Raw genomic sequence first — 27,892 nt, 5'->3', positions numbered from 1 at the left:
CGCGCCGCCGCCGCCCCTCCCCCGCTCCAGGAAGTGCGGGGGCTCCGGCGCCGGCCGCCGCGATGCATTCTGGGCCAGCAGCAGCACCAGAGCCAAGATGGCGGCCAGCAGGAGGCTGATGAAGGTAAAGGCCATTCTCCGGCGCCGGCGGCGGGCGGCCGGGCGAGCGGCGGCGGCGGCCGGGCCTCCCGCGGCCGCCCGGGCCCCCCGGGGCGCCGCCCGCCGCCCCCCGCCCCGCGTGGGGCCGCCGCCCCGGGCCGCGGGCCGAGGGGGCGAACGGGGCCGCTAGGCCTCGGCCCCGGGCAGGGAGCGCCAGGCCGCGCCGCCCCGCCCGGCTCCGCCGGCTCTCCCTCCGCGCGGCGGCCCAGGGCGGAGGCGGCGGCCCAGGGCGGAGGCGGCGGCCCCCGGGGCGCCCGGGCGGCGGGCCCGGGGGCCGCTCCGCCCTGGGCCGCGGCGCGCCGGGCGCGGGCCGGGCGGCGAAAGTTAGGCCGGGGCGGCGCGGCCGCCCGGCGGGCCTGGCTCCGCGGCCGGGTCTCCCCGCGCCCCCGGCCCGCGCCCCCCGCGCCCCCGGCCCTGCTGGAGCCGGGCGCGCCGTCTTGGGGGCGGGGATGGCGGTGGGAGACGGACCCGGGCAAAGTTTACAGAAACGACCCGCGACTCTGTCTCGCCGGCCGCCCGGGTGCGGAACCACCGGCCGTGCCCCGCCGGGCGGGCCTAGGCCTCTGTGGAGCGCGCCTGCCGGCCGTTTCCCCCCGCCCTCCCTGGAGCCCGAGCTCGCCTCGGGGAGCCCCGCCGGCGGAGGTGCTGCCTCCACCGGGCCGGAAACGAGCAGGGCCCGGGGGCCGGCTTCCTGAGCGACCGTGGAGAGCTGGGGCTCCTCCCGGGCAGAGCCGTGCTGCGGAGAGCCAGACGCGCGGAGCTTGGCTGTCCCAGCACCCCGCCCCGGGCCCTGGCTCCTCGGGAGCGTTTCCTTCCTGTTGTCCACTAAGGGCTCGAGACGACGTTGAACTTGCCAAGACTCGATTGGAAGCGGGCTTAAAAGGACGGTCAGCGGATCCAGCCTTGTTTTCCCTTCTGTTGTCCGCGACCCAGCCGTCCACACAGTCTTCCGGATGGGAGGAGCGATACTGGGTTATTTCCCTGCACTACTCCCCCCAAAGGCTAGTGCTCCCTGACGCCTTTCGGATGTTAATTTTCTGGAAAGGCGTCTTGACGTTGGTGCCTGCACCTCTGCTCTTACTGGGATGACTTTGAATCACGGCCTCACTTCTCACGATGCCCCACTGAGTTCTCACCTTCTCTGACTTGCCCTCTGGGCCACCGAAGTTCTTTTTCTTCTTAAAGCACATAGTTAATCCTTTCACTCCAACCCCTTCCAATCCTGACCCCTGTGATTTTATTGTCCTGGGAAGTTAATCCTGGCTTCCCCCTATGCCAGGCCCTGAGGCTTCTGGAAAAGCAGTCCCTTCGGCCACACCTCCTGCTTCTTGATTCCCCACCACTCTTTTTTTTTTTTAAATCGGAGTATCCTCTTGCCAATGCAAGAGGCTCAGGTTCGATCCCTGGGTTGGGAAGATCCCCTGGAGGGTGAAATGGTGACCCACTCCAGTACTCTTGCCTGGAAAGTTCCGTGGACAGAGGAGCCTGGTAGGCGCCAGTCCATGGGGTCACAGAGAGTCGGACGTGACTGACACACGCGGGTGATGAACAGTGTTGTGACAGTTTCGGGTGGGCTCCCTGATGCATACGTGTGTGTCTTTCCTTCCCCAGCCTCGCTCCCGTGCAGGCTGCCGGGCCACGTGGCGCAGAGTCCCCTGTGCGCCGCAGTAGGACCCTGGTTTCCCGCCGCTCTTGCACCTCTTCACCGTGGCTGCCTGTCTGCTTAGCTTTGGCTTTGCGCTGCTCCCTGCTTCACTTGTGGCTCAGAGGGTAAAGCGTCTGCCTCCAGCGCAGGAGACCCGGGTTCCATCCCTGGGTCGGGAAGATCCCCTGGAGAAGGAAATGGCACCCCACTCCAGTACTCTTGCCTGGAGAATCCCATGGACGGAGGAGCCTGGTAGGCTGCACAGCCCAAGGGGTCGCAAAGAGTCGGACACGACTGAGCGACTTCACCGTCTGCGTCACTTTCACGCTTGTGTGTAGCCCTCCCGTCATTCCCAGTCTTTAGGAGAGAATGGGATGCAGGGAGCCTCTGGCTTGCTCTCGTGTCCTAGCTGGGGAAGGAGTGAACTGTGATCTGCCCAGTCTGACTCCGCAGTCCCCGGCCCTTAGGCGTCCTCTCCCTGAGAAAGGCAGCCTTCCCCTTGCCTGGCCTCCCTTCCAGGGAAGTCCTGGGTTCAACCCTGAGGCCTCACCGCCGTCCCCTCTCAGAAGGAGTAGTTTCCTCCTCTGTGTGACCGCAGCACTTTCTGTGGATTTCTCTCTGAGTGCTTGTCACAGGCAGAGTTGTGTTAGACTTGCCTTTCCTGCTGAGTTCTGAGTTCCTCAAGGGCAGGGATCTTGACCTAATTCATCCTGGTATCCCTTAGTCTAGGCTAGCTGACCCAGTTTGGGGCTCCCAGGGGTCTGAGAGGGGAGTTAGACGGTTTTCCAGTAATTTTTGCATTGTAAGAGCTTAGGAAAGAGGAAATACGTAACGTTTCCACAGTCCTTACTGAACACTAGATCATTTATGGACGTTTTCCCTTATTTTTTAAGTAACTGGTAAAGTTAGCCTGTCATCGTCGTCATTTTAATAGTGAGGTAGTTGTGAAGCTTAACTGGCTGTCCAGAGAGAGAAGCTGCGTCTCCCTGGCTCCGAATCCCAGGTTCCATGCCCCTCCCCACAGTCTCCCTTCTTACTCTAAGGAGTGCAGAGAAGCACGCTGGGTTCTTGACTAGTGGCTGGAGATGCTTTCAGTTCAGTAGCAGGTGCTCCTTACGAGATGCTAATCAGTGTTTCAGCCTGGTTGAAAAAAAAAAAAAGTACCGAATCAGGTCGATCAATACACAGCTTGGATAATAAAAGGGATTTCCGGTGGTGAAAAGTAAACAGGTGTTGAATAGTCAAATGGATTATGCTTTAAGAGCCTCCCGTTTCCTCAGAGACCGTTTTCTGAGACGCTTGGAGTCAGAGGTTTCTTTGTCACAGCGGACTGTCTGCAAACAGTGTAAAACGCATCATTAAAAGTAGAGTGAAAAAATAGAAATAAAAGTAGAGCACCTTGCGTATGTCAGGCCGAGAAGTTGTTTTAGGCAAAGCGAGCATGATCAAGTCTTTAGTTTAGAAAGCAATTGCCGAAAGGATTGGCCCTTTTTTCAGGACCCTTTTTAGGAATTACACTGTCAATAAAACATTAAACACATTTTAATCTGCAAGCGGCTGATTCCGTATTGATGGCAGCTGCCAGATTGTAACCACTGCTTCAGTCAGGAGGGGAAATGGCTACAAAAGTGAAACCTGGAGGTGTGGCTGAGGGGAGCTGGTGGCAGTCTGCCTTTTCAGCCTCTCAAGCGCAGCACACGTCTCCCCCACGGGCCCTCCAGCTGGGTGTCTTCCCAGAAGGGCTTTTCCCAGTGGGGGAAATGTGTAGATTTGAAAGAGGGGCGGCCCCGCTAGTAACTGTTGTGATGAGGGGTTCCACCCGTAACCACGTGGGAGCGGGTGGCGGTCGCTGACAGTGCGGGCCCTGGAACAGTGCTGAGCAGTGAACTTGGGCGCTCTTCCCCGAGCTTGCTGCGTTCGGGGTGGGGGGAGTGTGCGAGGGGCGTTTTCTCGGAGGTGCCATGCCAGTCTTGTGTTCTGAACCCCTGGGTTGCAGGACTCGAGGGAAGAGCGGCGTTTTCTGCCCTGGATTTGTGCCTGGCAGTGAGTCGGGGCGGTTGCAGCCGGCCTTCATGATCCTTGCTGTGGACGGTCCTCCACTGAGGGGCCGGGCCGGGCCCGCCGGGAGAGAGGGTGCGCATCACCGCGGCCCTGGGGCCTTTTCCTGGGGGGCACACGAGAACAAAGACACCTGTCTCGAGGCGCGCGTACCTCTAGGGTGCTAAATTACGAGGCTTGGTTTCCGTTCCATTATGCCAGGCCGCTGGGGAGTGTGCTCACTCTTAGATCACTGAGTGGTCAAGAGGTACTCCTCTCGTCTTTGACACAACAGTAACTTGGGAATTAAGGCTTGGAGAACCCCGACGCCATCCTCCCGGGCCTGGACTCTGTCTGTCGTCCCCCATCCTGTTCCTCCCCCCGCCTTGAGCGAGTGGTCTCCATGCAGTGGCTTGTGGACCACCTCCTGCCTGCTCTGCTCTGCACCCTGCGCCCTGGTCTGCCCATCCTTAGTTAATGGGCCGCTTGTCTGCCCCGGCGCCGAGGGAGGACCTGAGGCCCCCACCTTGCCCCTTCCCCCGCGAGGAGCCCCTTGCCAGCTGCTGCTGAAGCGGGGCTTTGTGTCCCCTCCCCGCCGGGCTTCTCCGCGGCCTGCCGCTGTGCCCTGCGTGCGAGCAGCCCCGGCCGTGGCGGACGCCTGCTCGGGGTCGCTCAGTGGGTCCTTTGTGTTCCTCCCCCGCCGCCTTGGTCCCACGCCATCCGTGAGTGGTGACACACGGGGAGACGCACTCACGCCGCTCCCCGGAGCTGCACCCGGTCCTGGCTTGTTCCCTCCAGGCTGGGCTCGGCAGCCCATCGTCCCTGCTGCCCGTCTTGGACTCCCCAGGGCCCGTGAGCTCATGGCCAGCGCAGCTGGTCTCTGCGCCGGCGTGACTCCTGGTCCTCAGAGGCTGAGCTCCGCAGGGTGGGGGGGGTCCCCTCTAGGCTGTGCCCTCTGGAGCTGGAGGAGGGGGATGGCCCAGCCTAGAGCAGAGATCCCGGATGCCCGCCTGCTGAGGGTTGGGGAGCAGGGCGGGACCCCTCTGGCGGCAGGAGGCTCGAGCTTGCTCTGGCCCTGGCTCCGAGCAGGGCGCTGGCCGCTGGCCGGGTGGCCGCTGGCGGTTAGGAGCGTCTGTCCTTCAGAGCAAACGGAGAAGCCCGGGCTCATGCCGCTGGCCTTGCACGGCCTCCTCCCTAGGCGTGAGGGACGACTGCGCAGGGCACTGACCTGGGTGACCCTTGGCCGGAGCCCCCCGCCCCCTGCCTCCGCTGGCTGGGCTACCTGTGGAGCCAGCTCCTGTCACAGCCCTGCGAGGGTGGGCCTCAGGGAGGGTGGGCAGAGATGCCGCGCCTTTCAGCCGAGGGCCTGCCAGCCCCGGTGCCGCGCCCAGAAGTGGGCGCTTGTTGGCGAGCGCTTCGTCTGCTCGTGTGTCCTGCCTGGCCTGGTCCTCCTAGGGCTCTGGTGAGCCCCGCCCTCGTCCCCGAGAGGGGAGCTGTGGGGCTCGTTCAGGGCCGAGCTGCTGAGCGGAGGCCACTGCAGGGCGGTCCCGAGTTTGGTTCTGGAGCGTGTCCTGGGCCGCCGCGTCTCAGCTCGGAGAGCCCAGGCAAGTTGCTGGACCCCTCTGGGCACTGGCAACATCACCTGTGTGAAGATGCAGTGAGTTGCCGAACAGCGAGGTCTCAGAGGTGCGCCCGGCACGTTCCCACGTGGGTGTCAGCGCGGGCACGAAGACCGTGGCCTGGGGGGGCGGTGTGTGGAGGGGGGTGCTGCCCCTGGGGCCGTGGGTCGGGGCCCAGAAGACAGGCCGACCCCCTTCCCGCACACCCGCCCTCCCGTCTCTCGGAGTCACCTGTCCATTAGGGCTGGGTTAGTGAGAGGTTTCCTGAGACAGTCGTGCGATCGTCTCTGTTTGAAGATGTTTCCTGTTTGCAGCGGGCTTACGCAGCTCTCAGTTCAGAACGGGCCTCTCGGACTCACCTGCGTGTTCTCTCTTCCTGCCCTGAGTGTGAGGGTCAGTGAGGCCGCTGAGCTGGGCGGGCGGTCCTGGCAAGGACCCTGAGCTTCTGGTCTCCTCCCCAGCCCTGGCCACCATCTCCAGCCTCCAGAGCTGCAGGGCCCCAGCAGGTGGGAGGCCAAGGCCTGGCCAGCACCCACGGGCCGGTGCCCACGGGCGGAGCCAGTCGAGCCCCCCTGCCCTGCGGGTTTCCCGCTGCCCGTGCTGTGGGCTCCTGAGGACGGGTGGGACAGAGGGGAGGCTCTGTCTGAGTTGGGGGCGGTAGGGCGTGTGTTGAACCGCTCTCGGCCTGTGTCTGGTTGGAGTCTTCCGTGCTCCATCGTCTTGCCAGACCTTGTTGCTGCTTCTCACCCCTGGCAAGGGACTGAGACGCTATGGGACGGCCCTGCCCAGTGGGTGCGTGCAGCCGGAGCTGGCACTCGCGCGGGCAGCCCGGGCGCATGGGGACACCCACACTCTCTTGGGCTGGCGTCCAACGGCCCCTGAGCCCATCCTGAGACAGCTGGTAGGTGTCTGCACACCCCACCCGGCCGTGGCAGTTGTGGGGAAGCTCCGCACAGGAGAACGCCCTCCAGGTGGCCCACCGTGCGCTTCACAGCCCGTCCCGTGCTGGGGTGCCAGGCCTGCCGCCGCACAGGTGAGACAGACGTGAGTCCTGGGGCCGCCTGAGCCTCCCCAGCGCCCCCGCGCCATCCCGTCTGCTCCCTGCGCAGCGCGTGGTGGTCCAGCGCTCCGTCTGCCTCCGGCTCGTCCGTGTCCTGCCTGAGCTCCAGGGTGCTGATTTCTCCAGAAGGTTGGCGGAACCAGCTCCCAGAGTCCGGACCAGTGCTGAGTGTGATGTTTGTGGCGGTAACTGAGTGTGCCGTAGCTGGCACGGTGCCATCCGCTCACCGGGGGGTGGTCCTGCCCCCTCGGCGAGCAGTTCCTGAAATCAGAGGCTCGCGTTCTGGGGCTCTGAGGCCCTTGCGCTGGCTTCCCAGTGTGCTGGGTTACGTTAGGGTCTCGGTGGGGTGTCATTGCCTCCGGTCGCGTGTGAGCTGGGAAGGTGCCTTTCTGTCAGAGTCGGTCCCCCCGACACCATCCGGCAGAGCTGGGGAGCTCTCCCGGATAATGGCCGTCCCGCGCGTTGCTGGCTGGTGTGGACAGGCCTGCTGCGCCTTTCCCTCGAACGTCAGGCTCTGCCTGCCAGTTTCCTTCGGCCTGGACAGCAGGGGCCTCGGAATGGTGCAGGCACAGCCGTCCCTCGACGGGCGCCCTGCCGCACAGGGACGGCTCAGGCTCAGGCCCCGTGTGTCCCTGCTTTTGTTGTCTTGGAACTCGAGTCTCTTGTGAGTCCTGGAAGGTGCCTTTCCAGGGCTGCCAGCCCCCCGCGATCCTGACGGGGCAGGGGGACCCCCGTCACCCTCACCCACAGCTCTGTGATGGGCCATCCACAGGCCGGCGACTGGCGCAGACTCTCATCCCGGCCTTGTCCTGCGTGAGGTCTGTCTGTGGCTCGGCCCCCCCAGCCGCCTGCCCCCCTGCCTCCACAGGGTCGAGAGGCTCCAGACGCTGCTCTTCTCGGGGGGCAGGGGTGGGTGGATGTGAGCCCCCCCCCCGCGCAGAGGTGCGCATCCTGCCTGGCGTCCCGCCTTCTCTGCCCTCGTTGGGGTGCCCGGGAGGGGAGTGCGACGTGCTGTGGGCAGGGCCCCCTTCCTGTGTCATCTTTGGAACTGGATCGGGTCACTTGGGAAAGCTCCGCGTGACAACCGTAAACACTTGCATTTCTCATTTAAGGCCCCTGGCCTCTGGCTGAAGGCTCACCAGAACTCTCGACACCAACATGCATCGCGTCCGTGTTCTGTTACACGGAACAGCGTGTGTGTGCTGGTGTCTGGACACGCTTGGAACTTGCGAGGCATGGGGGCACGGTTGAGAGGGGAGTGGCACAGCCCCCACAGGGCCCTGCCGTCTCCAGACACGACGGGGCAGGCGCTGCTCGGACAGCGTGTGGAAGCGGCCGCCCGCCGAGTCACGGCGCTGTCCGTGTACAGCGGTATTGGGGGGTGGCTGGGGGCCGGCGTGCACCCTCCACGGCAGGCTCAGGGCCGGGCGTGCTGCGTGCTGCCCGCCGGGCGAGGCCTCTGCTCAGGGAGCTCGCTTCCAGCGCTGGAAGGGCCTGTGGTGGTCTGGGCCTTGGGCCCTTCCCTGTGGGAAGCCGGGGTGGTCCCCAGGCAGGGCGTCCCGTGTGAGGACGATCAGGGAGGCGGTGAGCCGTGTGCCTGGCCGGGCAGGTCGCACACCTCTCGGGGTGGGGGGGGCTGGGGCAGAGGCGGTCAGCACAGAGACTCCGCCGGGCAGCGGTCCCCTCGGGGCCCCGTGGGGCGCAGCGCTCTGCCCTCCTGCCGGGGAAGCCCCTGCCCCTGGGCTGGCGTCCCCAGCTCCTCCGGGGGCCTCTCAGCAGCTGGCCGTGGCCGCTCCGCTCCCAGCAGGGCCGAGGCAGAGCTTGGTGGGCGCGGCCGTCAGCCCCATGCCCCTGCGCTCTGCTCGCCCCCGGCTCCCCTTCGCGGGGCCCTGCTCCTGCGCCGTGGGCGGCCCCGGCTGGGAGCTGCGTTGGTCTCCTGCCTGTCACTCACTCCCCGTCCCCTGCCCTCAGTTACGGGGCGCGACCGCTCTGGCGGGGATGCAGGCCTTGAGGCAACCCCGTCTCTCCTCTGGCGCCTTGCGCTGGCCTTGGCCGGTCCTGGGTGGAGCTGTGACTGGCCTTCCGGGACAGACACTTCTCGTCTGCACTGCGGTTTTGTGCAACTCGGGGCTTTTTGCGAGCGCGGCAGCGCGAGCGTGTCTGTGGGTCTCAGCAGCGGGGGCCGGGCCTCTGGTGGGCAGGGCGCGGCCGCCACCCTGTTGAGAAAGCCCCGGGCTGGCTGCGTTCCCTGGGGGTGACGAGGCAGGCCGGGCCTGCTGGCTGGTCCTTCTCCTTATCTCTCACTTCTGCCTGGTGCCCACTTCTCGTTGGTTAGAATGATGCAAAGGCGCGTGCCTCCGTCTTTGCTGAGCCTGACGTGACAGCGAGGTGACTGGGGTTCACCCGGAGGCGCGCTCCGCTTTCCCGAGGCCGGCCCTGTGGGCACGGCCTGTTGTCTCCTCCTGGGCCAGGGCGGGGGGTGCCCGTCCCGCGCCCGTGTCTCTCGCTGCCAGCGCTGGGCGCCTGCGGCCTGCCTGTCCTGCTCCTCGCGCAGGGGGCTTGTTCACGGCCGTGCGGCAGTGGAGTCCCACGCTCGCCTGCTTGTGTTTATCTCCCGCACCTCACGTGATCAGCGTGTGGATTTCTGAAGCCGTGAAGCACACGTGCAGATCATTTAAAAATGTATCGAGTCCATCCTCCGTTGCCGTTTCTCTCCGTTGCCTTCTGGTTTTTTGGCCACGTGGCTAGTGGGATCTTCGCTCTCTGAGCAGGGATCAAACCTAGGCCCTTGGCGGTGAAAGTGCAGCGTCTCAACAACTCAGCAGCCAGGGAAGTCCCTCGTTTGGTTAAAAATTTTTGTTCAGCTTGCTAGGATGCAGCCTTAAGGGACGTGGCGTCTCCTGTCCCTCGGTGAGGCTCTAACTCAAGTGTCTTGAGCAGGAGCAGAAGCTGAGCGCACAGAAAGGGCTCCCCGGCCCTGCTCCCCCTCGGGTCATGAGTCTGGAGCTTCGTGTGGAGAGCGGGGTGCTGGGGAGAGTCCCTTCCCCACTGAGGCTGCCCAGGCCCTGGGCCCCAGGGAGCCTTTCCTGTGAATCGAGGACCAGCTGGCCGGTCATGTGGTCCCTCGCGGTCCCCGCTGCAGCCTCTGTGTGTTCACATGACACGCCGTCTTGCTCATCCTGACCGCACCGGGCACCCCTCCTGCCCCCCGCCACCGGCCGAGACCCTTGACACTGGCTTCTTCCCCCGTCTCGCCACGGACCCCCAGGGCACCCTGTGCCCCAGCCGTTCAGTGGGCATGTGGATGCTGAGGAGCGGTGCTGGCTCGGAGGGGCTTGCAGGGCCATGGGCCCCACGGAGGAGGCAGGCCTGGCTGCAGGCTCCCAGAGAAGGCTGCTCTGTGGTGGACGTGAGCCGGGTCGGGGCTGGCGGGATGCGGGTGGGCGGTGGCCGCCTCGGGCAGTAACGCCTGTCGGTTGCCCTAGCCATCGAGGAGTGGCGGGGGCCGTCAGGCCAGCGCCCCAGGGAGAACCAGGTGCCAGCTGGCTCTCAGCCAGAGACGGGACAGGACCCTGCGGTTGCCAGGACAGGGCGTGTCTGCAGGACCACAGCCCCTCCCTGCCTTTGCAGGCTCGGGGAGCTGCCCGCGCCGTGCCTGGGCCCTGGCGCCCCAGCTGCGTGCCCTGTGCAGAGAAGCCGCAGCCTCGCTGAGGGTGGCAGCGCCCCGGGCTCGTCGGCGCCTCGTCCCGCCCCCTCACCTGAGCACGTGGGCAGCGCAGCCTGGGTCTGTGCCTGCCCTGTCCCCCGCCGCTCGGGGGCAGTCCCCAGGGAGGGGGTGCCCCCCGGGCTGGGCTTCACCGAGGTGGGGCGTCTTGGGCTGGGGCGTGGATCGGGGCTGCCAATCCGGGGTGTCTCCCAGCCCAGGGTGGTCCAGGCGGGCTCTGCAACGCCTCAAGGTGGCGTTGGCGCTCGGTCTGGTCTGAGGAAGTCAGGAGGGGCTAACCTGCAGTGCCTTCCCCCGTTTGACACCCCTCTGTGCTTTGTCAACCAACAGGAGCTTGAAGAAATCCGCAAGTGCGGGATGAAGAACTTCCGTAACATCCAGGTCGACGAGGCTAATCTGCTGACGTGGCAAGGGCTCATTGTCCCCGTGAGTACTGGCGCCTCCCCTCCAGCAGCCCCGGGCGGCGTGGGCGCAGGGCCGGCGGGCGCCTCCCAGGCCCGGAAAGGCCGTGTGTCCAGACCACACACCCAGTCCGGCGACAGCCTCCTCTCCGGCCCGACGGGTCCATCCTGTCCTCTCTGCTCCCGCCCGGCTCTGGGCCTCTGTGCGCCCGTATCCCCGCTTGCTCCCCGGCCGCCCCCACCCTGCGCCTCCTGCTGCCTCAGCCCCTGCCTTGCATCCCTCCTGGGGTCCCTGTGCCCCGCCCCGGCTCTGCCCGGCGTCCAGCTCCTTGTCGCCTAGCCGTCTCTGCACACTCGTAGTCTCTGCACCGTGGCGTCCTGCGGCCTTCTTGCCCTCGGGGTTCTGCAACCCTTCCTAACGCCCCCTGCAGAGGCGCGTCCCGCGAGGACTCAAGCGGGGACCCTGGCTGCCCGCAGCGCCCGCCGGAGGGATCCGGCCGCAGCCCCGAGGCCCTCAGTCCCATCCAGCCTCTCCCTTCCTCTCAGGCTGTTTTGTCTCTTGGGGGCCCTGCTTCTGTTCCGCAGTAGCTCGGCAGTGAAGTACCCGCCTGGCAGTGCAGGAGACGCGGGTGCGATCCCTGGGTCGGGAAGATCCCCTGGGGAAGGGAATGCCAACCCACTCCAGTATTCTTGCCTGGGAAATTCCACGGACAGAGGAGCCTGGCGGGCTGCAGTCCATGGGGTCACGAGAGCCGGACACGGCTGAGCCACTGAGCAGGCATGTGCCGGCCCTGCCTCTTCCAGCCTCGGGTCCTGGGCTCTTGCTGGACGTGGGGGTCGAGTCTCGGCCTCTGTTCAGCCTCCATGCTGGAGACGGCCTTGCTGGGACGTGGTGTGCCTTCTGTGTCCCTAGTGGGCTCTGACCTGGGACCCTCGGACCAGTGCCCCTGGCCTTCCTGTTCTTCCTGCCCCCACCCCCACCTCCTGCGCCTGAAATCTCTCCTTGCGGGCAGAGGGGCCGCTCTGCCAGAGCTGAGCAGGGAGCTTGCTGCCCAGCGACGACGCCCCCTTGACCCTGGCTGCAGGCTGTGCCTCTCTCCAGGTGCCTGGAGCCCCCACGGCACTCGGGGTGCGCGCGTGTCTCTGCGGCCATCTGCAAGCCGAGGAGAGGGAGGCCGGGCGGCGCCAGCCTCGGCCAGCCTGCCTGCCCCCAGCCCCGCCCGCCCCGGGGCCCCGTCGGGCACCAGGTATAAGGTGGCCGCCGCCGCCCGGCTTGTGGGCTTTGTCTTCTGCTGATAGGGTCAGGCAACGGCTAAGGTGTGGGCCTTGTAAAAAGTGCCGGCGGTGGACGGGGAGGATTTGAGTGGCCAGGGTGGGCCTTCTATCCTAGGAGCTCAGCGGCAGCTCCGAGCGTCAGTGGTGGTCCGGCAGGCGTCTCCGGGGCCGTGCTGGCAGAGCCGGGGGGTGGGGATTGACCCCTCGTTGAGTGCCGGGTGGGGTGGCTGATGGGATCCCAGTGGTCTGGCCTTCCCCCCGGAGCAGCTGCACCCAGAGACCGAGGCACGGCCGGCCTCTGCCTTGCTGCTCACCCTGCCTTGCTGCTCACCCTGGGCTCCTCTGTCCATGGGTGTCCCGGGCTAGGATACTGGAGCGGGTCGCCGTTGCCTTCTCCAGGAATCTTCCCAAGCCAAGGGTGGAACCCTCGTCTGCTGCCTTGGCAGGCAAGCTCCTGACCGCCGAGCCAGCAGGGCAGCTGTGGGGCGGGAGCTTAGTCGCTCTGCGGCAGGTGGGTTTCCCTGCACCAGGGACGGAGCCCACGTCTCCTGCACTGGCGGGCAGGATCTTAACCACTAGACCACCAGGGAAGTGCTTAAAGTTTCTCTTTTAAAAAATTAGTAAATTTTGCTTCATCAGTTTTTTTATTGTGGTAAAATTTATGTAGCATGGTTTGTCAGCTTAGCCTTTTTGTAACTGTGCAATTCAGTGACCTTAGTTACAGTCAGGCTGTTGCACAGCCATCATCGCTGTGTTTCCAGAACGCACACTGAAATAAACTCTGCAGCCGTGAGCTGGTAGCGCTGTGCTCCTCACCCCCAGCCCTGGTGCTCTCCAGCGTGCTTTCTGTGTCTGTGAGTTTGATAGTTGACATGGATGAGTTGCGTAAACTTTGCTGCTTTTTTCTCTGGCTGATCTCACTTGGCAGAATGTTTTGAAGACTCACCTGCTCTGTGCAAGAACATCTCTCTCCGGATGAATGAGCTGCTGCCGCGCACGCCGAGCCTCGTGTGCATCTGTCCACCCGCTGGTGGCAGGGGGCCTGTCTGCCTCTTTGTCCTTTGTGGTGATGCTGCTCTGAGCGTCAGTGTGCAGGTGTCTGCTTGAGTCCTGGTCTTCAGTGCTTTGGGGAAATATGTGGAGTGGCTGGATCACGTGGTGGCTCTGGGTTTAACTCTTTGAGGAGCTGCCACACGATTTCCACAGTGGCTGCACGATCTCGCAGCCCCACCACCAGCAGGGTTTCCACTGCTTCCCCGTCCTCTCCTTACCCAGTTATCCCCCCGTAGACACAGCTCAGCTCAGCCGCTCAGGTGTGCCCGACTCTGCGACCCCATGAATCCCAGCACACCAGGCCTCCCTGTCCATCACCAACTCCTGGAGTTCACTCAGACTCAAGTCCGCCGAGTCAGTGATGCCATCCAGCCATCTCATCCTCGGTTGTCCCCTTCTGCCCCCAATCCCTCCCAGCATCAGAGTCTTCCAATGAGTCAGCTCTTCACATGAGGTGGCCAAAGTACTGGAGCTTCAGCTTTAGCATCATTCCTTGCAAAGAAATCCCAGGGCTGATCTCCTTTAGAATGGACTGGTTGGATCTCCTTGCAGTCCAAGGGACTCTCAAGAGTCTTCTCCAACACCACAGTTCAAAAGCATCAATTCTTCAGCGCTCAGCCTTCTTCACAGTCCAACTCTCACATCCATACATGACCACAGGAAAAACCATAGCCTTGACTAGACGGACCTTTGTTGGCAAAGTAACGTCTCTGCTTTTGAATATGTTGTCTAGGTTGGTCATAACTTGTCTTCCAAGGCGTAAGCGTCTTTTAATTTCATGGCTGCAATCACCATCTGCAGTGATTTTGGAGCCCCCCAAAATAAAGTCTGACACTGTTTCCACTGTTTCCCCATCTATTTCCCATGAAGTGATGGGACCAGATGCCATGATCTTCGTTTTCTGAATGTTGAGCTTTAAGCCAACCTTTTCACTCTCCTCTTTCACTTTCATCAAGAGGCTCTTTAGTTCCTCTTCACTTTCTGCCATAAGGGTGGTGTCATCTGCATATCTGAGGTTATTGATATTTCTCCCGGCGATCTTGATTCCAGCTTGCGTTTCTTCCAGTCCAGCGTTTCTCATGATGTACTCTGCATATAAGTTAAATAAGCAGGGTGACAATATACAGCCTTGACATACTCTTTTTCCTATTTGGACCCAGTCTGTTGTTCCATGTCCAGTTCTAACTGTTGCTTCCTGACCTGCATATAGGTTTCTCAAGAGGCAGGACAGGTGATCTGGTATTCCCATCTCTTTCAGAGTTTTCCACAGTTTATTGTGATCCACACAGTCAAAGGCTTTGGCACAGTCAATAAAGCAGAAGTAGATGTTTTTCTGGAACTCTCCTGCCTTTTCCATGATCCAGTGGATGTTGGCAATTTGATCTCTGGTTCCTCTGCCTTTTCTAAAACCAGCTTGAACACCTGGAAGTTCACGGTTCACGTATTGCTGAAGCCTGGCTAGGAGAATTTTGAGCATCACTTTGCTAGCAGGTGAGATGAGTGCAATCGTGCGGTAGTTTGAGCATTTTTTGGCATTGCCATTCTTTGGGACTGGAATGAAAACTGACCTTTTCCCCCCCTTATACGCAGTGAGCCCCCTCCCTTGTCCACAGTTATCTGCCCCCCCCCATTTTTTTTTATCTTATACCACCATTCTAGTAGAAGTCAGCTAGCATCTCAGGGATGGAGAAGGCGATGGCACCCCCCTCCAGCGCTCTTGCCTGGCGAACCCCATGGACGGGGGAGCCTGGGAGCCTGCAGACCGTGGGGTCGCTAGGAGTCAGACAGGACTGAGCGCCTTCACTTTCGCTTTTCACCTTCTTGCATTGGAGAAGGCAATGGCACCCCGCTCCAGCGCTCTTGCCTGGAGAATCCCAGGGACGGGGCGCCTGGTGGGCTGCCGTCTCAGAGTCGGACACGACTGAAGCAACTCGGAGGCAGCAGCAGTGTCTCAGGGCAGTTCTGTTGCGACCATTCTAGACATCAGCTAGCACCCCGCAGCCACACCCGAGGACCGTGCATCGGCACACCACGGTCACCTGAAGGGCACCGTATGCGTGTGTCCCGCTCAGGTTCACGTCCTGTGCACATGCACAGCGTGCCGGCCGTGGGAGCGTCGCACAGAGCAGTCTAACTGCCCCGGCCCTTCTCCTGCACCCCCGGCTCCAGACTGCCGCTGGCGCCCTGCTCTGAGCCGTCCCCCTCGTCCGCCCGCCCTGCTCTGAGCCGTCCCCCTCGTCCGCCCGCCCTGCTCTGAGCCGTCCCCCTCGTCCGCCTGCCCTGCTCTGAGCCGTTCCCCTCGTCCGCCCGCCCTGCTCTGAGCCGTCACCCTCGTCCGCCCACTGTGACCAGTTGGACTCGCACAGCAGCTCCTCAGGTTGTCGTCTCTCACTGAGTGATGTGCGATTGAGATTTCTGCGTGTATTTGGATAGTTCGTTTCTTTTTAGTACCAAATAATATTCCGTTGTCTGAATGCACACAGTTTATTTATCCATTCACCCCTGAAGGACATTCTGATTGCTTCCAGAGTTTGGCAGTTCTGAATAAAGCTGCTACACGTGTTGAGTTGGGTCCTTTGTCTCTTTGTCTTCCAGTTGTAGGAGTTCTTTATGTTAAACCCTCATCAGACTTACAGTTTGCAGACACCTCCTACCGTGCAGTTGGTCGTCTTCTCTGCCTCTCGAGCATGCCCTTCGGTGCACAAAGCGTCTGACGTTCGTGGAGGCCGCGTCTTCTGTCTTTTCTTCCGCTGCCTGTGTCATAGTCAAGGGACCGTTGCCAAGCCCAGGGTCACGCAGGGTTGACTTTCGTTCTCTTCTGAGAACTCTTACAGTCTTAACTCTCAAACTTAGGTCATTGATCGTTTTTGTTTTTAAGTGCTGTAGGGATAAAGGTCCAACTTCATCCTTTCTGTGTGTGGACATCTAGTTTCTTTTAGGACTATTTGTCAAAAAGACTGCTCTTTCCCACTGAATGATCTTGGCATCCTTGTCAAAAATTAATAGGCCTAGATCACTAACAAGGACCTACTATACAGTAGAGGGAGCCAGTCAGTCCTGTGTGATGACCTATATGGGGAAGGAATCGTGGGAAAAGCTGGTATACGTGTCCGTGCAGCTGACTCGCTTCACTGTGCAGCAGAAACTGCCGCAGCGTTGTAGAGGAGCTGAGCCCAGCAGCAGCAGGAGAGTGATGGTGCGCGCTCACGAGGCTCGCTTCTGGGCTCGGCTCTGTCGGTCGGACCGTCTGTCCCCAGGCCAGGACGACACGGTTTCGGTTACTGTAGCTTTGTAGTGAGGTTTTGAAATCCAGAGGTGTGAGTTCTCCAGTGTTATCTTTCTGAGGATGGTTCTGGTGGGTGAAGGCTCCTGAGCGCCGGAGCAGGACCCTGTGGCGCCTTGCCAACAGGGCCCCCTCCGTGGCTGCGCTCGTCTTCCCTGAAGCCCCAGCTGTGCGTGTCTGAGGCACGCGGCCTGAGTTGCTTTTCAGATCCTAAAACCCCCAGTGGAAGGAATGAGCTACTCGGTGGCCGTGAGCAGGCAGCCTGCAGGCCTGCTGGCGCCTAAGGGTCGGGCCTTCACCCTTGGGACCGCACCGTCACCTCACGTTCACCAGCAGAGGACCCTGCCCGAGCCGGTCGCATGCCTGGGCCCCCTGGGCTTGCCAGCGCGCTCCTGCGCCGTGGGCCGGTGCTGCCCCGACGGCCTGCGTGGCTCCTGTGTGACCCTGCTGTGACCCCGTCAGCAGACTGCCGGCACGCGGACCAGGTTTGGTTCAGTAACGCACCTCGAGGTCCTGTTTGAGTTTCAGGAAGGGCTCTTCCAATTGGGGACAAAAAAGGGAATTGAGGTTTCGCGAGGGATCGTATTGGATTTTCAGGTTGCTTTGCTGCCCTTATCTGTTGTCGTAGATGGCAGTGTGCCATCACCTGTAGTGAGTCTCGTGGTCTGTGAACCCAGGACGTCTTTCCGGTTAATTAGGATTTCTTTCCTTTCGGCAGGGCTCTGTCATCTCCAGTGTACAAGCTTCACACCTCTGTGTGTTTCAGCTCAGGATGTAAGAACGAAACCATAGGCTGGGCCACACAAAACCCCAGAATTCAGATGCCTCACAGCTCCAGAGGCCAGAGGTCCCGGGGAAGGGCTGCGAGGTGTGGTGTCCTCACGTTTCCTTGTCTCAGCGCTTGGCGGGAGAGCAAGGGTGTGCGCGCGCGCGCGCTCTCTTTTTTTTCCCTTTTGACCACGTCGCCTGCAGGACCAGGGATTGAACCCACGCCCTCAGCAGTGAAAGCACTGGGTCCCAACCTCTGGACCTCCAGGGAAGCCCCAGGAGCTCTCTCCGTTTAGGACATGGATGTTGTCAGCCCAGGACTCCACTCCGTGACGCGGTTGAACCTTAGTCACCTCTTCACTCTGGGCACACTGTGGGTGAGGGCGTCTGCGGGGCCGGGGGCACCAGCATTGAGTCGCAGCCTCCTTGCTCGAGCATGCCTTGGTGTCTTCGTCTTCCCAGTGGCAGCCATGAATGGGATTGTCTGCTGTTTCCTTTTAGGGTTCCCCGTCGATCGCTGTTCGTGGGCAGAAATGCGTGTTGCTTTTGTTTCTGACGGTCTGTGTGAGCCATCTCCAGCGTTTTCTGTGTGTACGGCCAGGCCGGGTCCGGACCAAGGCAGCTCCGTTTCTCCCTCTCCAGTGGGGATGCTCTGTTCCCTTTTCTCACCTGAGTGCCCTGGCCAGAGCTGCCGAATACTGGACTGTGGCGGTCTCCAACCTTTTTGGCGCCGGGGTTGGTGGAAGACAGGTTTTCGTGGGTGGGGGTGGTTCGGGGACAGTTGAAGCACGTCACGTTTATTAGGGTCTGATCTGAGGGGACGCAGGCGTTGGCAAGTGGCCGAGTCTTCTCCGTGGAGGCAGCGTACGCAGCCATCAACGGGGCAGTCTGCGTTCTTGCTTTGCACAGAGTCTGACTCCCAGCTTTGCACAGAGTCTGACTCCCAGCTGGTATTCTGTGCTCACACTGCACCTCCGTTCAGGAGAGTCCTGTTTCAAGTACACAGTGGTCACTGGGCTGGTGGCCACCGTATTGGACGGAACGTGTGTGGACCAGTCAGGACGCGGCCCTAGTTCACGGTGGGGGAGCCATGTGGACGGAAGCAAAGCGGGGCTGGTGGCGGCATGGGGACGCCGCCCGCGACTGGGCCGCCCGCCGCCCGCCGCGCAGCTCTCCTGGGCTGGCGTCCGCCCTGTGGCTGGCGGGGGGCCGGCGTCTCGGCCGGTCGTGCTTCCGCAGGGAGCCCTGCCCGCCCCTGCGCTGCCTGTACCTGGCCCGGGCGTGCTGTGTGTGGGCTGGCGGGCCTCTGGCTCTGCAGCCTGTGCGGGCGGGCTGTCTGTGCAGCGTGGTCTGGTTCTCTTGTTCACGAGATGCCAGCAGCCACGTCTGTCCGTGGGACGACCTCGGGCGCTTCCCAGGCTCTCCAGGAGCGACAGCCCTGCCCTCCGCGGGAGCCCTGCTCCTGAGTCAGCCTGCTTCGTCTCCTGCGGTTTCACTGAGAGGCAGAGGCCACGCGTCTTGCCCGTTTACCGTGTGCGGGTCAGTGGCCTGCGGTGCGCCTCCTCGGCCGCAGGGCAGATCGGGCTTCGCTGCCTCAGGAGCGTCCCGCTGGCGCCGCCCGTGCCCAGTCCTGCTGCTGTGCGCCCCTGCTTCCTCTGCCGCGCGGGCGCTCGTGCCTGGCTCCTCCCTGCTGGGGCCTGCGTCCAGGCCCACCGCGCGTGCCGCGTGGCGCTGCTGCGACGGCTGTGCCAGTGGCCGCTCGTCCGTCGCCCGCCCGAGAGGCACTTGCTTGTCGCCGCTGTCCGGCCGCCGCGGGTGAGGTCATGGTGAGCGCGCGCGGGGTTTCCTGGGGGTGCGTGCTTCGTTTCTCCAGGCTGCTGGCCTGGGGTGGGGCTGCAGGGCCCTGTGCTGGCGGTGTCTGCTGCTTTGATGGGTGCAGGCTGCTTTCACAGGGGCCGTTCCGTCGACACCCCCACAGCTGCATGTAAGCGTTGCGTTCTCTCCACCTGCTGACTACGGCTTGCTGTTGTCTGTCTCGTTCACAGCCCTCCTAGTAGGTGTGAAGTGGTGTCTCGTTGTGGGTTTTGGTTTGGTTTTGTGTATTTTCTGGCCTTGCCACACAGAACGTGGGCTCCCAGCTCCCCGAGCAGGGGTCGCGCCGCCTGCGTTGGGAGCCCAGTGGCAGCGCCGGGCCCGGGAGGCCCTTTTGCTGTGGTTTCTGTGGGCTTTTTCCTGAGGGAACGAGGAGCCTCTCTCCCTGCGGCTGTTGGCCGCCTCTGCGTCCGTTTTGGCGCGTTATCTGTGTGCCGCACCCACTTTAACCTGGGCTCCTATGCGCCTGCAGTCTCGTTCCTGAGAGCCTTGTGGTCAGCCTCTCTCCCTGGGAACGAGCAGCCGTGTCGTTCCCGTGTGCTGACGGCGCTCCGGCCTCCTCCTGCGAGCCGCCGTGGGGCCCCCGGGCGCCCGCCCGCTTCGCCCCCGCACGCTGTGGCTGGCGGCTGGCGCTCTTTTCTCTTCTGTGGAACAGACTCCAGCCTGGTTCTGGAGTCCTTGTGTTCCAGGTACGTTAAACCAGTGTTTGACGGAGGACATTCTTGGCCACGCTCAAAAGAATAGCGTGAACACTGGTGTTGAGAAATGGGTAGGTTAGCCGTCCCATTAGCAAATGCGAGGCTGGTTCTGGGGACGCCTTGGGTCCCTGCGCTCAGGTATCACCCAGACTAACAGAGAACGCGTCTCCTGCCTTGAGAACACGCTGGTGATCTTGACCCCGACCTCACGGCTTCCCAGAGCAGTGCTGCTCCCGGAGGAGCAGTGCCTGCCGGCCAGCAGTGGCAGCAGGGCGCCACGGCAGGGTGAGGGGTGATGCCAGCGGAATAGCGTGCGCGTGCAGGGAGTCTGAGCCCGCCCTCCCCACGCTCTCTCCCAAAGACATGCGTTTCCCTGCGTTAGTAGCTCTGGAGGCTGGGTCCTAGAGAGCAAGTGTGACCCTCCGTTTGAGCGTGCACAGGCTTGCCGTCCCTCGACCACGAGCGTGCTGACTGGTGTGCGTCCAGACGGTGGAGTGATTGTTGCTGTTCACTCGCTGAGTCGTGTCCGACTCTGCAACTCCACGGACTGCAGCACGCCAGGCTTCTCTCCTCTGCTGTCTCCCGGTTTGCTCAAATCCACGTCCGTTGAGCCAGTGATGCCATCCAACCATCTCATCCTCTCGTCCCCTTCTCCTCTTGCCTTCAATCTTTTCCAGCATCAGGGTCTTTTCAAATGAGTCAGCTCTTCGCATCAGATGGCCACAGCATTGGAGTTTCAGCTTAAGCATCAGTCCTTCCAATGAATATTCAGGGTTGATTTCCTTCAGGATGGACTGGTTGGATCTCCTTGCAGTCCAAGGTACTCTCAAGAGTCTCCTTCTGAGTATCTCTTGAGTTCCTATTATTGCATTCCAATCCCCTATGATGAAAAGGACATCTTCTTTTGGTGTTGGTTCTAAAAGGTCTTGTAGGTCTTGATAGAACTGTTTAATTTCCGTTTCTTCCGCCTCAGGGGTTGGGGCATAGACTTGGATTACTGTGATAACGAATGGTGTGCCTTAGAAACAAACCAAGATCATTCTGCCGTTTTTGAGATTGCACCCAAGTACTGTGTTTCGGACTGATGTTGACTAGGAGGGCTATTCCATTTTTTCTATGGGATTCTTACCCACAGTAGTAGTGGATATAATGGTCATCTGAATTAAATTCACCCATCCCATCCACTTGAGTTCACTGACTCCTGAGATGTTAACATCCAGTCTCGCCATCTCCTGCCTTGCCCCATCCGGCTCACCTTGGTTCACGGACGTGACGTCCCAAGTTCTTACGCGGTATTTGCTCTTGACGGCATCAGAGTTCACCTTCACCTCCAGACACGTCCGCAGCTGAGTGCCGGTCCGCTTTGGCCCCTGCACCTCCTTCTTTCTGGAGCCGTTAGTCACTCACTGGCCTCCGCAGGAGCATATTGGGCACCTTCCAACCTGGGGGCACGTCTCCCAGTGCCTCATCTTCTTGGCTTTTCACACTGTCCGTGGTGTCTTCCAGACGGGAACACTGGAGCAGGGTGCTATCCCCTCCTCCTTTCGTGGGCCACCTTTTGTCAGAGCTCTTCCCTGTGACCCTTCTGTCCCCCGTGGCCCTGCGCGGCATGGCTTAGCGTCACTGAGTTACTCGAGCCGTTTCGCCGCGACAGGGCTGTGATCCATGAAGGGAAGGGGAATGGAATAAAACTGAGCACCAAAAAGAAGTGCTCTGGCAAGCCGTGGAAGAACCTTAAACGCGCATTACTGAAAGGAGCCAGTCTGAAAAGGCTCCATGCCGTGTGGTTCCAGGCAGAGGGCCCAAGGCTGCCTACAGCACCCAGCGCCGCGACAGGCCGTCCGCAGGGTGTGGGCTGTGGGCGAGGATGTCAGCCACTCACTCGTAACGTGGGCTGTTGGTACTTGGGGAGGCCGTGTGTGGGGGGGGAAGAATTCTGTATCTTCCTCTCAGTTTTGTGGTAAAGCTACAGCTACTGAAAAAAATTAAGGCTATTTTTTAAAAAATGTAGAGAGGCCAGGGTGTCCATCTCAGGCACCCTGCTCTAAGAATACTAATTATCATTTCCCTGGTGGTGATGAAGCCTCAGTTGATGTAACCTCTTGAATCAAATGAAGTGTTTCCGAGGTGAAACCCTTGGAGCCGTCCTGTCTCGGCGGCTGGCTCACGCTGGTCTCCTTCCTCTGCAGGACAACCCCCCCTATGATAAGGGGGCCTTCAGGATCGAAATCAACTTCCCAGCAGAGTACCCCTTCAAACCGCCGAAGATCACGTTCAAAACGAAGATCTACCACCCCAACATCGACGAGAAGGGGCAGGTCTGCCTGCCCGTGATCAGTGCCGAGAACTGGAAGCCAGCAACCAAGACCGACCAAGGTAAGGCGTCCGCCCCTGGGCCGCCGGGCCCGCTGACGCCGGGGGCTTGGAGCCCGGAGAGGCCTGCAGCGCCGACCCCGCGCCCCGGAGGCTGCTGCTTCCCGCCACACCCCCCCACCCCCCCCCCCGGGCGTGACCTGCCTCCACTCAGCGCCAGCCTGCGGGTCAGGGTCACACGTGGGCTCAGGCTGGGAGGCGGAAGGGAGGGTGCGGGGTCGGGGGTGGGGGGGGCTCGTGGCCTGAGGAGAGGGCGTAGCCGGAGGTGCAAGGCAGGCCGCAGGACACCGGGGCTCGAGGGGCGTGGTGGGAGGGCCTGGCCTGGCTTGAGGTGTGTGCCCACGTGGAAGCGCGCGCTGGCCTCTGCAGGCCCGAGCTCTGTGCGCCTCGGGGCCAGTGGCCACACAAGCCCGAGTTTCTGGGAAGGCACTTGTTCGGGATTGTGGCCACCCCCCTTTTGTCCCTTGCGACTGACTGCTCTCTGTTTGGGTCCGTGTTTGGCTTCCTTCTGTCTCGTCGGTCGGCGCTGGGTCTGCACTGCTGCGTGCGGGCTTCCTCCAGTGCAGCGGCCTCTCCTCTGCGGAGCTCGGCCCTGGAGCGTGCGCCCCGCAGCTGAGGCGCGCGGGCTTCGTGGCCCCGTGGCCCGTGGGGTCTTCTTGGGCCAGCGATCGCGCCTGTGCCCCCTGCATGGGTGGGCCAGGCTCCCCGCCCGCTGGGGCGCGGGGGGCCGGGCTCCCGCCCGCTGGGGCGCGGGGGTCCCTGGTGTTTGTTTTTCATTCTGTACTTTTGTTTTACAGTCCTCACCTCGTAATTTTGGTGGCTCTTAAAAGTGACTGCCTGAGCCACTTACGCGGTCTCAGATTAGAGAGGGTGGATGAGTCTGGAAGTTGGCAGGCTGCAGGCGCGTGCATTTTTTCTGGTGACTGATCATTTTCCAGTGGGACCATTGGAAGATGGGCTTAGAAGGCTTTCCCAGAGCAGAACTCGCTGGACGAGGTCCCCGCGAAAGGCACCCACCAGGCGCCCACAGCTGAGCGGCAGGGCAGAGCCAAAGGAGGCGTCCCCAGGGGACTCGGCACCCGGTCTGCGCATGCTGACCTCTGTACAGACGAGGTCCGTGTCCTCGTGGGAGGACGGGCCTGGCTTTTCCTGCACAGACTCAGCTCTTTGCGGACTCCGGCAGCTGCGTTTGCTCAGGCGGCCGGACCACAGAGAGCTTGCGGTCTCCTTCCTCACCTGGCACCCAGGGCCAGTGCCCTGCTGTGCGCCCCGCCCGGGACAGGCCGCTCTGGTCGGCCGTGGCAGCCAGGGGCCTGTTTGTAGAGGAGGTCTTGCTGCTCTCGTCCAGGTTGTGGGTGCTTATTTCAGACAGTCGGGTAACTGAAGAGACGTTGCATTCTTTTCTACTTGTTGCCTTAGGGTGTGAAGGAAACGCCGCCGTCTTCCACGGGGCGCTGCTCTCCGCGCTGCGGCAGGCAGGAGCGCCGCTCTGCGGTGGGAGGCAGGGCTCCTCCCCGGACGGTCCCGGCGTGGCGTCGCCCTCGTCCTCGCCACCTCTGCAGTGTGCCCCCACGTCTCTGTGCCTGTGACCGCCCTGTCACACAGTGTCTCTGAACCTCGTGGCTCAAGGCGACTGCACTTTATCACTCCCACGCTGTGGGCTGTCTGGGCTCAGCTGGCCACTCGCAGTCACTGTACCGCAGCGGTCCCAGCAGTCCTGTAGCAGATAGCTGATGGCTGCAGGCGATGAGACACGGCGCAGGGAGGGCGCCTGGAAAGGAGGTCCATTGTGGGGGGTGCTGGGGGGCCAGGACGGGACCACTGAGAGGGCTGTGCTTGTGGGCACGACGGAGGCCTTCGCGAGGAAGACGGTGGTCTGCGTGGCTTTGTGAATATGCTGAAGGCAACTACGGTGTCCAGTTTTTAGAGAGTTCAGTTTTTGGCATGGTGAAAGTAAAGAAGCATTAGAAATAGAGCAAAAATGGGAGAAAAACCCAGAAACAAGGCAGGCCTGAGTCATACAGAAAGGTGGCAGGAGCTGGCAGCAGTGGCTCCAGATAAAGGGGTAAAAGAGCAGGCTTCCTCCGCAGAGAGTCTGGCTCTGGCACGCGCCTGCAGCAGAGTGCGGGCTGCGCTGGGTGGTGAGGGAGACTGATCCCGTCGGGCTCGAGGCCGGCGTCGCCCTGGCCTCCGGGTGAACGCGTCGCAGCACCCAGCAGGACGGCGGGGACAGGAGAGTCAGGTTTCCGCTTCAGCGTGTGGTTCCCCTGGGCCCCCGGTGAGGTCCCGTCAGGTATTGCCGAGCGTTGTGGGGGCCACCCTGAGCCATGCGGGGCCTCCGCCTCTGGAGTGGACAGCCAGTGCTGCTGGGGGCCGAAGCCTCCCGGCAGTCAGAGGGCCCTTTCTCAGCCGCTCAGGAGCTCCTAGGGCTCTTCCGGGGGGGGGGGCGTACCATTCACAAGGGCAGGCCTGCCATGCATCCTGAACCAAGCGCAGTGCCGGGCACACTGCCCTGGAGCGGCTTCCCCGTGTGAGAGCGGGTAGTAGGGGTGGCTGGGACTGGGCTCCCCAGGATGTCCGCCAGGAAGGCTTCCTGGAGGAGGAGAGGAGGAAGCGGTGTCCCGCTGGGCAGCGCGCTCAGCCCTGCCGTGGTGCTGGCCGCTCTCCTCGAGCAGTCTCTCCTCAGCGCGGGGGAGCGCTGGGTTAAGTGCTGGTAGCTGAGCGCTTCTGCTGGGCCTGGGAGGCGCTCTGGCGCCGAGTGGGAGCCTCTAACCTGCGGTGCCCTGTCCTTCTCTTGGCAGTCATCCAGTCCCTCATAGCACTGGTGAATGACCCCCAGCCGGAGCACCCGCTCCGCGCTGACCTAGCTGAAGAATACTCTAAGGACCGTAAAAAATTCTGTAAGAATGCTGAAGAATTTACAAAGAAATATGGGGAAAAGCGACCTGTGGACTAAAATCTGCCGCGATGGATTCCAGCGAGTGTGAGCAGAGGCCCCGAGCAGTGCATTGAGACACCCCGCAAAGCAGGACTCTGTGGAAAATTGACGCGTGCCACCGCCTGGTGTCTGCTTGTGGCAGTTACTAACTTTCTACAGTTTTCTTAATCAGAAGTGGTCTAGGTAACCTGTAAAGAAAGGATTAAAAATTTAAGATGTTCTAGTTCTGCTTTCTTTGTTTTAAAAATCACCGCTCCAACCCACTTTTAAAAAATGGTCTTTCTTTTCCTGTCCAAATTTATCCAAAATCAATTTACATTTAGGCCATAAGGTTTTAAAAAAAGGCGGGGGGCGGGGGGGGGAGGCTCTGGTTCCTCTCTGCCCTTGCAGCTGCCACTTCTTGCATTTCGTCTGATTCTCACTCCCCCGCTCTCCCAGGCCCGCCCGGCCCCGCCCCGCCGGGAGGGGCGGCCCCGCCCCCAGGCCCCTCTGCTCCGCCCTCGGCCGGCCTGGTGTGCGAGTTAGTGCAGACTCCTGACTGATTTATAGCCGCCTTTTGAGAACACCGAGAAACGAGCAAACCTCCACTCCAGCCCCCAACCAAAAGAAAAAAAAAAACCAACAATCCCGTGGAAAGGGGAGCTCCAGCTCTTCTGTAAAACCCTGGCTCACGTTACCCCCGTGACGCCGGCCGGCCGGGATGAACCTCCAGCCGCCGGCCTGCGGAGGGCAGCCCCCCGGCCCCGGGCCCGTTGGCCGGAGGACAGCGCGCCTGTGGGAGGAAGTGCTCGCCAGGGAGGCGCTCCTCTCCGAATCCCTTCCGGAAGACGTCGGGTCTCCCCGCGGACAAGTGCTGGCGTGTCCACGCGCAGGTCTGCGCTGGCCTGTCGCCGACGAGTCCGCCGACGTGACTTGGAGCTCCTCCTCCGCCTTGTGACTGCAGCCGCCCTTCCTCAGCTCGCCTGACCCTCCGCCGAAGCCAGTGTCCCGCACCAGCCCGGGGCCGCCGCACCCCCCACCCAGGAACAGGACGGCCCCCCTGCATCGGACTCTCCACCTTCTTGGAGTCAGGCTCCACGTGAAGCTCGCTCAGTAATCTCCTTGACGTGTTTTATATTGTTTTGACCGCCTTCTTTTGTAGAAATAAAAATTGACCTTAGAATGTGTCGTCAGATGGACTCGTAAGGATCTGAATGCTGATGTCTTTTCAAGCAGGCGGGACTGCCCCTGAAGTAGTAGAGTCCTGCTCACTGACACCCAGAGGAGGCCCGGGATCCGAGCTCGGGGGTCCCCCCTCCACTCCTGCCGCCCAGGCCTGCCTCTCCCGGCACTCCGCGGGCGAGACCCGGTGGAGACGATGACTTAACCTTGGCTTTCTGTCTTAATTCTGGCTTTGTGGGTTGAGGTCTTCGGGGCTCGCGGCCCGTGAAGCAGCTCGGCTTTACCCAGCGGAGGGGGGGCGGTGGTGGGGGCGGCCCGTGGCCTGACCGCAGCTTCGGTACCCCAGGTACGCGCAGACAGGCCTGGGGCCGGTGCGCCCCTGCGGCACGGCCACGCCCATCTCATTAGCAGAAAGGCGATGAGGGACTTGATTTCACTCACGTGCAGATTTGTTAATAAAATGCCAAATTCTGTCAGAAGCGCTCCAGGTCAGCCGCGGTTTGTTCTCCTCGCCGCTCTGAGCCCAGAATTATTGCCATTCCTGGAAACTCGCCCACCGCTTCGTGCTTCCCAGTGCAGCTCTGCCGCCTGCCTCCCCTGCCCCCGTGTCTGCTCGCCAGCCTCCGGGAGGACGCCCGCCGTGCTCCACGCGGTGGCCCCTCCCCTCGGGGGTTCACACTCTGCTTCGCCCCGCCCCTCCGAGAGTGGGTTGGCGGCCCGCCTGGCCTGGATCCACTGGCGGGCGCGCGCTGAGCCCTCAGGCAGACGTGGAGCAGCTCACCAGCAGCCTTGCTCCTCCGGACCCGACGGCTGGTCTCCCGAGCAGGGGAGAGCTGCCAGGCCCGCCTCCGAGCGAGAGCCCTGGCCTCCCGCCTTTCCCCACGGCGGGCACGAGCCGCCCGAGCCGCTGCGATCTGCTCTGCTGCCCTGAATAAAAGTGCTCTGGGACATGGTCTGCTCGTGTGGGTTTGTCTCCTCCTTCCTGGGGGTGGGGCTGCACGGGCCTCCAGGAGAGGGTTGCAGACAGGTTCTGGCCAGGCCCCGGGCAGCAGAAGGGACAGCCGGGACATCAGGGGAGGGGACACTGACCTCTGGATGTGCGTCACCTCAGCCACACCTAACAGAGAAGCAGACCCCGGCCCTGAGTAGGGTGTCTCCTGAAAGGAGGCTGGGGAGCTGGTGAGGGTGTGCACAGGGAGGGGCCAGGCCAGTTGCTTGAATTCCAGCCCCAACCTACCCCCCAGGCCGGGACTGTGGCCCTCAGGCTGGCTCAGCAGCAGGCCCGCTGGGGCCCTGACAGAGCTCTCCACTCGGGCCCCTGCTTGGGGGTCTCACACCAGCTGAGACCCAGACAGCTTGGCTTGCAGGTGGCAGTGGGAACATCCTGGGGCGTCGTTTCAGCAGGTGAGGCGGCTGGTGCCTTCCCTTATCAGTGGGGACCCCTGACTCGGGGCCGCCCCTGGGCCCCGTCGCCCTGCTTTCACAGAGGGGACTGGCCAGGGGCCCCCACCACCAGCCACAGCCCCTCCCCAAAGCCTGAGACCCCGTCCACTCCCTGCCCTCAGCGGCCCCGTCTCTGGTCTCCCTCACTTGCTATACGCTCCACCCGCGTCCGCTCGGCCTGGCGTCTGGCCCCTCTTGCTCCCTGGGCTCCTCCGCCCAGGACCCTGAACTTGGGCGCGGGGGGGGGGGGTCCCGTCCGCACGGGCCCGAGTCCTGCTCCGGCTGTCCTCCCCAGCAGCATGTCTGTGCGGCACCCCGCAGGGCACCCCTGGACGTTAGTGCTCCCGCCACCTCCCCACTCGCTTCCCTCCTCCCCCACCCCA

The 27,892-nt window shown here is 62.3% G+C and overlaps 1 protein-coding gene across 1 annotated transcript; it reads left to right on the top strand.

Moving 5' to 3' along the window:
- Positions 1-25: 25 nt before the first annotated feature.
- Positions 26-27,019, top strand: UBE2L3 (ubiquitin conjugating enzyme E2 L3). Its single transcript, XM_018044397.1, has 4 exons — positions 26-124; positions 10,575-10,670; positions 21,784-21,970; positions 24,769-27,019. The coding sequence occupies exons 1-4, from the start codon at positions 98-100 to the stop codon at positions 24,921-24,923; spliced, it is 465 nt and encodes a 154-aa protein (XP_017899886.1). The 5' UTR covers positions 26-97; the 3' UTR covers positions 24,924-27,019.
- Positions 27,020-27,892: the final 873 nt, after the last annotated feature.

This window comes from Capra hircus, unplaced genomic scaffold (genome assembly GCF_001704415.2).
Source record: "Capra hircus breed San Clemente unplaced genomic scaffold, ASM170441v1, whole genome shotgun sequence".
NCBI classification, from domain to species: domain Eukaryota; kingdom Metazoa; phylum Chordata; class Mammalia; order Artiodactyla; family Bovidae; genus Capra; species Capra hircus.
This window is presented reverse-complemented; position numbering and strand designations above follow the sequence as displayed.

Bases quoted from the DNA above. Each gene is read 5' to 3' on its own strand.
- UBE2L3 (XM_018044397.1), top strand. From the start codon at position 98: ATGGCGGCCAGCAGGAGGCTGATGAAG. The intron at 125-10,574 runs GTAAAGGCCATT...GTCAACCAACAG, and splicing joins CCAGCAGGAGGCTGATGAAG to GAGCTTGAAGAAATCCGCAA. The intron at 10,671-21,783 runs GTGAGTACTGGC...CTTCCTCTGCAG, and splicing joins GGCAAGGGCTCATTGTCCCC to GACAACCCCCCCTATGATAA.